The sequence below is a fragment of the Aulonocara sp. 'chitande type north' Nkhata Bay genome, linkage group LG15 (assembly GCF_057382095.1).
Source record: "Aulonocara sp. 'chitande type north' Nkhata Bay isolate Kocher_YH1m ecotype deep benthic linkage group LG15, A_spYH_male_GT1.1, whole genome shotgun sequence".
NCBI lineage: Eukaryota > Metazoa > Chordata > Actinopteri > Cichliformes > Cichlidae > Aulonocara > Aulonocara sp. 'chitande type north' Nkhata Bay.
The window spans coordinates 852,575-863,503 of NC_141358.1; the positions used below are offsets into that span (position 1 = coordinate 852,575).

General features: G+C 45.5%; 1 protein-coding gene across 7 annotated transcripts in view; it reads right to left on the reverse strand.

Moving 5' to 3' along the window:
• The window catches only part of disp1 (dispatched homolog 1 (Drosophila)), a 116,178-nt gene that overhangs the window by 18,428 nt on the left and 86,821 nt on the right, over positions 1-10,929 (reverse strand). For 4 of the 7 annotated variants that reach the window (XM_086263625.1, XM_086263623.1, XM_086263624.1 and 1 more), the window contains one exon: positions 8,139-8,772. The exons of 2 other annotated variants lie outside the window; for them this stretch is intronic. In XM_086263625.1, the coding sequence (XP_086119751.1) occupies positions 8,139-8,731 (593 nt within the window). In that variant the 5' untranslated portion in view covers positions 8,732-8,772. Of the gene's footprint in view, positions 1-8,138; positions 8,773-9,241; positions 10,214-10,929 lie in introns of those variants that run through there. One more of the 7 variants, XM_086263626.1, reaches the window with a different exon arrangement.

Genomic DNA, 10,929 nt, shown 5'->3' on the forward strand with positions numbered 1-10,929 from the left:
CAGAACCTGTCAATAGCTGGAGGGCAGTGCCAGGAGGAATCTGACAGTTTGAATCCACAAGTCCTTCCCAACCTGCCAACTTTACACCGCTCAGTTGTCTGCAGCTGAGAGGGTCTGTGTGGTCAGTGAGACCAGCAGGCTTTCCTATTAGTCCTCCAGAGGTGGAACCAATGCTTCCCACCAGCAACTGCTGATCCTCCAGCTTCTTACCACAGGCATCTGTTGAGTATGGCTTCCTGAATGAGTAGGCTGTGGGGGGGTGCAAACATGAGGAATGAAAATGATAATGAATCTTTATCAAAACACTTTGTCGCTGTGCAGCTAGATGAACTACAGATCTAGTCCTTTCAAAGAAAATCCTGAAGCCTCTCATTCACAGTGAGGAGAAGCTTTTTAAGGCAAACACGAGTCATTAATCTGCTGTCGTTTAATAGAAAGGCTGGTACAAACCAAGAACCTTAACAGGAAAGAGAGGACAGGCAAAGGCAATACAGTTCAGCATCTTATTTTACTATGGCTGCTGATGTAAAGACTCAAATCTGACTGCAGCATCGATACCTGGCAGCACGGCTAGTTTACTACACTGGTTTTCCAAGTAATTAAAGACACATTACAAGGGACAGATTATGGTTTTCCTTATTTTATGTGCACACTTTTTAAGATGCAAACATTTAAAATGATGAGATAAATGTAAAAGTAATCAAAGAATGGCTCATGCTCTACATTTGGATCCATCAGCTGCAGCCAGTAAGAACAAAACAAACTGAAAACAAAGTGAAGTGAGGAGGAGGAGGAGGAGGAGGGGGACCACGGCTCAGAGGAAGACGATTCAGAATGATGCAGACCTGGAGGTTGGAGAAACAGGCCCACCTTAATGACCCATGTGAATCACTCTGACATTGAATCTTACCTATGCCGATTCCTCCACTGCCCCTGAGATGTGATCTTATGCTGCCTCAGACACCGCCTGGAGCTTTGCTTTGACCTTCTTTGATCTCATTCATTAACAGACAAGGTAGTGAAAGAAAAAAGGGCGATGTCGAGATTTTTTTTTTGTGGAGGTTCATTTTTCACTCTACACTGCTCTCCCTCTTCCATCATTACCTCACCGCACCATCAGTCTAGTTTCCCCTGTGCTTTTGTCGCCATCCTTTTGTGTCCCGGGCCGTCTGAGGACGCGGTAGCTCCAGGGTCGCCATTTGTTTGAGTGCCTCCTCTCAAGCATTCCTGTCTCCATCAATCACTCTTCTCGCTTCATCATTTCCTAACCGTTGTCTGGTAGGGTTTTTTTTGTTTTTTGTTTTTTTTTGGGGGGGGGGGGTTTGCTCTTCTGGAGCTTTGCTGCGATATCTCGTGTTGCTGGGAAGTGCAACGTGGCAAACAAGTGCTCTAGTTGTGTTCATTAGCTCTGTTTTACATTGGTCAAAGATGACACTTGGAAACGTAATGAGTCAAATTCTGTTCCTTGAGCTCCTTCACACAGAGACACTGTGCTTTTGCGAGTGTGCATTCACATTAGGAGAGTGTTGCGACGCGGGGAGGGAGTCTGGAAAATTCCAAGCAAAAGTTCAAAAATGCAGGAGAGGAAACATGAGCAAGAAACGGGCTGTTCATCTCCACATGGGTGTTGCCTGTTTCAAACACACTTTATTATGAAGGAAAAACAAGAGTAAATCAACACATCTGGTATGTATATTTGCACACAGTATACTCTCCTTTTGGTGTAAATGTAAAATGGCCTGCATTTGTATAGCGCTTTACTTAGCCCCTATGGACCCCAAAGTGCTTTACACTACATTCAGACACACACACACACACACACACACACACACACACACACACTAGCCACAGCTGCCCTGGGGCGCACTGGCAGAGGCGAGGGGTATACATGTATAATGTATACCGAGGTATAAATGTATACATAGATATTTGTGTGGGTGTGAGAGCGACAACAACATCAGGAAGAAGGAACACGAGAAGCTTAAGAAATATCAAGAGCTGAGAGAGGATATGGTGAAGGTAACAGTGGTTGCCGTGGTAACAGCAACACCAGAGCTTATGACCCCCGAGCTGGAGACAGGCTCTGGAATGACATCCTAGATGTCTGTCCTGCTCCCAGAGCCTGAAGACAAAGACCTAAATACAAGGTTTTGAATGATAATGGATTTGCTTTTTCTAATGTCACACGTGCGTCTGTCCGGTATATGATGTCCAATTTGTCTTTGATTTTGATTTTATTGATTAGCATTCAAATATCTCAATGAATACAGAACAAAGATCTACCACAAAGCAAGAAAGCAGGAGACAAGGCTAATCAAAAGGTATTGGCTGAAGCCTTTGCTTATTATGCCAACTCTTCATTTGTCAGTCTTTGTTCGTTCAAATCTTCAAAGCAGTCCCATATTTAATCAAACCTGTATCTTCCCATTTCTCAAATCGACTATCAGTTTTATTTGGGATGAATTCAGGGTTGTAGGATCTCCACCTTATCAGTCTTTCCCTGGTTTGGTTTTCTCCAAGATGTTTGTAGCGGTCCAGTCCAGGGCTTGGATCATGAAGCTGTGTGGTTCTGACGCTTATATTCACCTACTGTAGGTGAATATGAGCTGATATTTGGCATTCCAGCTCCTTCCATTGTGCTGTGCAGGCCCAGTTACATATAGGTCTACCAAGGTTTTGATTTGTGCTGCCCTAAAGTAGTCTAATGTTTGGCAGGGGAAGACCTCACAATGTCACACGTCCACGTTACATGCAGTGAAATTGGACCCCTGTGTGATTAGCTACATGAAGGTCTAAACTGTAATTCTAGCTCTAGGCCGCGTTGATATTGTTTGAAATAATATAAATTATTCATATATAATTTGTAACCTGACACATTGTCAGACATGAAGTGCTAGAAAAGATCATTCAGGCTGTTGCAAATATGTTTAATATTTCACCTGCAAATATGGCCTCTACCTTCGAGTGGGAAGGTCTGCTATGCTTTCCTTTAGGCGAGCTAAGACTGTCCATGACGTTCAGCAGTTCGTTAAAATAGGTTTGCATTTATGACCCCCTCCTGCTATTGGATGAAGAGCTAGAACCTTATGGTCCTACCATAACAGCATCTTGGTTTGTTGTGTGTGTGTGTGTGTGTGTGTGTGTGTGTGTGTGTGTGTGTGTGTGTGTGTGTGTGTGTTGTCGTCATTATACTAACATCTGCAGTAGGGCTGGGCCATATCATACCAGTATAATGTTGGGCATCGATAGGAAAATGAAATATTGCGATAGAATATGGGTAAAACGCGCGTGCACAGCGCCTTTGTTTTCATACGCACATGGCAGAAAAAGCATGGCGGCGACGGAGAATGAGAAGGGCGACAACAGATCGTTGAATGAAACAGATGAACCTGAACTGGTTTGTAAAAATGCTGCAGCTTCACTGGTGTGGAACTGTTTTAGCTTTCGCCCGTCAGATACACAACAAAGCACTATTTTTGGTAGCGCATGCTAGCGGGCCGTCGTTATTACCGTGTTGTTTGGAAAATACGGCGCACTTAAAATCAGACAGTGTCCCTTATAATCCCGTGTGCCTTATGTATGAACTCTGGTTGTGTTAACTGACCTCGAGACGATTTTATGTACACGGTGCTCGAAAATCTGTCAGATGTTTCAGTACGACTTTGCTAAGCTACGAAGCCGCACCTCCGCTTGATGGATTGTCGGAGCATTACGGCTATCGTAGGCGGAGCCTCGCAGAGTGATACATGCTGTGCAAGGTAACTTTGTGTAACTTTAATGCACATAAAAAACAGCTGCTTGTTTAAGTGAAAATACATAGATGGTTTTTTTGCACTAATAAAATTGTGGAGTTGTAAAGTATTTTGTCTCGTGTCAATTATATCGTCAGTTATATCGTTATCGCAAGTTTTCAAATGTATATCGTGATAAATATTTTTGGTCATATCGGCCTGCTCTGCACTGAGGTTTACTGTGTACAGTCCTGATATGTCACACATGTATCCTGGGATAAGCTCGTAGCTCCGCTGCAGTACAGAGAGGATTAGACACACAGGATGCCCGGAAATCTCCCCCATCCATCACAGAGCTTTCAGAAACGCCCCAGGAGCCACAAAATGTACACACATGCCAAGCAATCGTCTCATTTGAAATGGGTGTATCATGTACCATGGGCTAATAACTTAATATTGAGTGAATAAAACAAAGCCAAAAACAGCCAAAATAGTTACAACTGCACGATCCAGCTTCTTAGTTCTTGCACATTAAGGTTGAGGGTAAAAGGCTTATGTGAAGACTGAATAAAAAGGCTGACACACAGTGTTCAAACACAAAAACAGGATACATTCCCACAAACGCGCCTTATTTGGTGAGGCAGCTGACAAAGCTCGGGAACAGGCACCACAAAGGCCTTACAAACACTTGTTCTTCTTGATAATGTGCTAATCCTCATCAAGCTGACACCCTGAAATACCAAGAAAATGGATCACTTTCAAACAGACCTTTGCTGGTTGAGGCTTGCAGCTGTCTGACAGAAAAACACAGGAAGAGGGAAAAATGTGGAGAGTGATAAATTGCCAATACTGCAAAGAAATAAAAGCTGGACAGAGACGTTTGTTCCACTGAAGATAACTGATTGATAAATCAGCTGATAAAGCTCCAAAATGACACCCGATGAACTGGTCTGCACTTCATGGTCATGTTTTCATGGCGTTTTCCCAGGTGTCATAGCAACCAAACCACCTGCAGTATACAAATACCACAAAATTCAAACTCGCTCCAGATTATAAAAGCTGACCTTTTCCGAGGCGGCGTCAGAGGGAGAGCGAGAGAGACAGACGCGGGAATTTTTGCAGTCCTACCAGGCACGGAGCTCAGCCAAACCTGCGGTTGCCGTAAACAACAGGAGCGGTTGAGAAAGGAGTCGGTAAAGAAGGGAGCGGCACTTGGAGCACAAGAGGAGAGAGGTGAAATATTCAGAGTGACCCTGGATGCTTGAGCTGTTTCGGCTGCTGTTGTTGGGTCATGGATGCAGAAGCAGCTTAGCTGGACCTCAGGTGCCCTGAAGCTACACGACCATTCTCCCTCATGATGACGGTTTCACTGCAGAGCGAGAACAGCACTGCACTGTAGTGTTGGCCCAAGTGTCCCAGCTTTGATTGGCAGCAATTATAACCTCAAAGATGATTGGTAGCTGCTCTGAAGGACCAGCAGAACGTGCTGCAGGTGCAGCGCTGGTGTGACTGTGCCGAGCTCAGAGAAGCTCCACCAGCTGCAGCCTCCTCCTACACGTACCTATGGAGACTTTTAGAAAACTGGAGCAGCTGGTTGGATTCTGGTCACTAAGGCTACATTCACACTGCAGGCGAAAGCTCATCCAATCCGACTTTTCTGACCCTATGCGACCCATATCCGATCATGGTGTGACAGTGTGAACGGCACAAATCCGATCGGGGTCACTTTCGTATGTGGTGCTGAATCCGATACATATCTGTAGAGCTACTACTCTGGTGTTACTTCGTCATCTATTGGCCGACTGGTTCAAAATGCTGCAGCACACATCCCCTATACTCGCCTCAGTTTTCAAATTGATTTTAAGATCTTGACACTTGTTTGTAAAACATTGCATGGAATAGCTCCTATATATATCTTTCTGATCTTTTAAATTTGTATACTCCGGCGAGATGTTTGAGGTCTGCGGACCAAATGCTTCTAGTTGTCCCCAGGTCCAGATTAAAACAGAGGAGATCGGGCTTTTGCTGCAAACTGTGGAATAAACTGCCTTTACATATCAGGACCTCTCCAACACTGGATACTTTTAAAACTCATTTAAAGACCCATTTTTACTCTTTGCCTTTTAATTCTGTATGAGTCTGTCATTATTTTATTCTTATTATTTTCTTATCTTTTATTTTACTTTTAAATTTTATCAGATTCTTTTATCGTACAGTACTTTTAAAAACAACAACTGTTGACCAAAGTGCTATATAAATACAACTGACTTCTCGACTGCTGTATCTTACAGAAAGTCCCTTAAACCTGTCAGCAGGCCTGGTCCTGACTGGGAAAGCCATTCCCAAGGACGCCGTGCTACTGCTCGATCTTAATTAAACCACACAAAGTGGCTACATAGCTAATCTTACAGCGCAGACACAAACATGCTCCTAATGCTTCTAACAGACCCAAACTGCTGCTGAGCTGTGCTTGGACCTCTCCAAAGATCTGGTTGAATCCATGCACGAACAAAAAAAAACAAAGGCTTTTGATCGTTCTCAAAATAGAAACATTAGAAAAGAAAGCACGGGCTAATCTCACAACATGGATTCATGTTTTGTGAAGCCGTGAACAGGGGCAGAAAAATCCCCTGTTTTGAAACAGACGTAAAAAGATTCCCCGAAGCGCTGACGTTACAACTCTGTGTGAGACGCGAGTGTGCTGTGACCTCAGAGGCTAATCTGGCAGATCAAAACGATATCTGACACCATCTTGTCTGACTGCGTGCCTCCAAATGATCAAACGTATTGGGAGAAGACTTCTACACAACTACAACTGAACTCCAGCAGTACCAGAGAAAGAGGAGACAAATGCTTAAGGTTGTTGTTAGCGTCTGGGTTCAGGACAAAACGGCACAACTGAGACAGGTATATCATTTCCTGTGTGTAATCACACACACACACACGGTCTGTAATTCAAAGATTTTTGGGGGGGGGGGGCAAGAAAGAAGACATAGTGAGAGTGTTAATGGAGTGAGAGAAACAGTAACAGAACCACAGAAGCCAGCAGATGCATCTAAACGCCTGCAACACAATCAGTGTTTTGCTTTCCTGTGCCCACCCAGGGTCTAGTGTGTGTACCCACTGAGGCTACACAAACCTCATCTTTCAACGCCACCCACAACGTCTCTCTTTTTGTAATGAAACTTATGAGCGGGGGATGTGACTTTATTTGAGTGAGGAAAATTCCACGTTGAGAAGTAAAGAGAAGTAAAGAGAATCCCCACAGCGACCTGCAACCGTGGAAAGGGAGCCGACATGAGTAAATAATTCAGCAAAAATTCACCTCTTGCCCGCCCTGGTCTGCTGGGTTGGTAAATATAGGATTATGCAAATGAGCACACGGGGCATTGAATGGTTCCAGTTTCACATGTGGGATAGGCCTGCAGTGTAGGAGTAAAAGGGAAAGAGCCAACTCGCTAAATATGGATCAGCTGAGGAAGGAGCTGCCAACAAATGTAAAAATCCTGCTTCAAATGGAGAAGGCACACTCCCGGCACAGGGAGTCCACATGTCCATGGCGGGTTAAGGAAAAACCTGAGAACTTCCCGTCTTATCTTTGCTTGAAACATTTTGATACGACAAATCTGAAGAGTCCAGCAAACCAAAAAACACACATAAACCAACTTTGCAACCCAAAAACGTCAAATATGAACCCTAATCTGAGCGACTGGTCGTCATCCATCGGCTGTAAAGGGGCGTACGCCAAAGAGGACAACTCAAGCACAGACTGAGCCCTCAGGAGAACACTTAAAATTATAGTCCATTTATATTAATGATGGACATGACGAGTCCCCAACATCCATAACCACTTTGTGTTGCATTCCAGTCTGAGAGATCTGGCATGTAGCACAGGGGCACAGGCGGGGGGGGGGCTCAAAAACTGTGAGACCTTCAGACTAACAGTGTGTTTGGAGTCAACAAACAAGGACGAGGGCAGGAAACAGCAACGTGTGCGTGGCCAGCACAGGCAACACACAAAGCGGCACTAGTTGATCATTTAAGCCTCTTTTCCATTAGGATCGACTCAGCACAGTTTCTTTTACACTCGATGAGTCACGGGAGCGTCTTGTTCACAAAAATTAAAGCTGCCAGCTTTGAAACCCGGCAACAAAAACACTGCCGTGGTCCCGAGTGTGACGGAGAGACACAGACCGAGCAGCAGGTATATTCCCGCCTCGGCGTCCACATTTTTTGTAGCGTTCGTGTCGCATATTGACTATGTCGCGGGATGCTCGGACATGTTGCTATGACGATAAGCACCCACACTGGATTGTAACGGAAAGCCGGTCGATCCGAGTAGGTATTCGTGGAAAAGGGGCCGGACTAAGGTTTTGGAAAAATGAGGGGGGAAAGAAGAAAAACTACCTGATCCCTGGTGCTTGTGTCTGGCTCTGAAGGTGTTCCTGCCAGCGCTGCTGATGGTGGTGGTGAAGAGAATGAGGGTGAGGGTACGTGCAGGCAGAGAGGCAGCACGGGCAGGATGAACCGGTCCCTGGGTGGGGAACAGAGCCGGGACCTGGACTCTGGAAGAGCGGGCACTCCTGCCGGCCACAAGGGCAGCACACAGCGGAGGGGAAGTGACAGTGCTGGCAGCAGAGCGCAGCAGAGGAAGAGGACGGGGGCACAGCGGAGGGAAGGTGGCTTCTGACGGCGACGGCAGGAGAAGAAGAGGCGGCCGATGCTGGGGGAAGACTCCTCAGGGAACCATTCTGTTTGGGCACGCCACCGTTCTGGCTCGCTCTGTTCACTCGCTGAATAGCGTGTGGCTGCTGCTGCAGCTTTGATGCTGCGTCTTCATCTCCTCCTGCTGTCAGACAGTCACTAGCAGGGTCGCATGTGAGAGGGTCCTGGCCATTGCTGACTGCTGTCCTGATGTTTGAAGGTGCGTGTCCGCTGAGAGGATGCTGCCCACCGTTGCTGAGGGCCAGAGGGTCGCCAATTCCATCGCTCAGGGCCATCGTCCTCTCCCAGCGGGCCGGTCACGGACACCGTCACTCCTCTGCAGAGGGAGATGGTACATTTTAGTGGTCATTCTCTCACTTACCACAATTTACTATTAGTTTTTCTCATTTCGATTCTAGCATTGCAACGTGCATTCAGAATGTGATGCAGTTGTTACAACTGTCGGTGTCACTGCAGCAGCATACACACTGATGAGCCTTTAAAGGAGTCCTTTAATGTTTCTCTTTATCGTTGTCTTATCAGTCTACTAAATATGGAGATACAAGGGACAGTCTCTTTCCCACGAAGAGCTGGGGTGGGGCAAAAGGCTGATAAGGTATCGTGATAAGTTACTAATACACTCAGGCCAAACAGCAATATTGTTGTGAAGTGGTGGAGAGCTTTTTCACAAACTCAGATTTGTCTGAGCATTTCATTTTTTCAAACACATTTTCCCTGATTGAGGTGGGAATGCACTCACCAGCTGTTTGCCAGCAAATACTGACTGACCCTTCAGCTGCCCTCACCTTTAATCCAACGGCTGCCCTTCCCCGAACCCTGGTCCTACTGGAGGTTTCTTCCTGTTACAAGGGAGCTCATCCCATATGGGCCAGCTGGGATCATCTTTGCATCGCCTCCGTCAGTGCGGCCCAGGGCGGGCGTGGCTACAATGTAGCTGCCGTCACCAGTGTGTGAATGGGTGGATGACTGAACGTGCAAAGCGCTTTGGGGTCCTTAGGGACTAAGTCAAAGCGCTATACAAATACAGGCCATTTACCATTTTGCTAAATAAATCAGCTTAAATTAGAGCAAACTGCCGCTACATAAACAAATGGAAGCAAACAGCTGCGCACCAACTAAAACTGCACCTACACCACACAACTGTCCCAATTTTGACTTGACCGTGCTCCGTTAATCCCCCGACAGCTCTGACTGCAATCAGGCTTTCAACGATATAACTGAAGTTATATTTTAACATCTGCATGTCCGTGTCATGCTGCTGCTTCCACCCGCTATTAGAAACTTGAGGCAGGTCCGTCCCAAAGTTGGGGAGAGCGGGGAAAAACAAAAACGCTGCTTCTTCTGTGTAATCCAGAGAAAACCGAAGTGTAAACAAGACAAGTTGGAGTTATGTGACTGATTATTTCTTGGCGAGCGACAGTGAGTTTTTGGAGTCTTGTCCTCACAGTGAGTCCAAGCAGAGACGAACGGCTCCACAAAGTCACGGATCCTCGTCTGTAAATAATCCACAACACAAAGCACGGACTCATTCTTACACTTGGATGTTTGGACAGATAATAAATGAGAATAAACACGTAAATGAGCTGCTGGAGGCACCGTCTGCTAATTTTTTCAGTCTTTGGATGGAACCAGGATCTTCTCCCATTTCTGATTTCGTCCGTCTGCAGTTTGACAGACATGTTTATCCTGATCTTTTCATTTCAAAGTCAAATTCTGTTAGGGTCATCTGTTTATCTAGTCTAAAACAAAAGCCTTGTTTGTTTATTTATTTATTCATCAGAGTCTCCTAAAAACTCCAAACTACCAGTCCTGAGAAAGTAAGGAGAAAATCCTTTTCCATTCACAGCGAGGGGCCCCAGAGAGGGCCGAAGAAAAACGGCACATTCAGCAAAAATAACACACTAATGACATTACACATGCAAAAACATTTAGATTTAAAACATGCAGACTTTTCAACTTTACTGAATTAGCCATTTGAACTGTGATTGGTCAACACGTACAACATTTGTTGTGCGGTGTCCACTTTGGCACACTTAAGGAAAAGCGTGATTTTGCTGGAATGTGAACCGACCGAGCTCCCTGAAAGCACGTCACGCACTCTGGATAAGACCGAAGCAAGAAAAAACAGACGCCGTTCTGCCCTTATACAGCTCTACAAGTTCAGTTTTACATGTTTGGGTACTTCATGGCACAACTCACTCTTTCTTTCATTAAAGGGATCATTTTTCAAAGCCTTTACGTCATAAACTGCATCGGTTTTTACTGAGGTTTACTTCCCCAGGAGATCATGTGAGATTAACTCGTCTCTTCTCCTCTTTCCCCAGGCTCTGGCATGTAGCACCTTGCCCCTCTCTCCTTCAGTATATATGACTAACCCCACTGTTACTGGTACTTTGATGATACAGGCACAAATAAGCGACATTTCAAGTCTTTTTAACCACTCCTCACAGGTGGTGAGATATCCGCGGAGCTC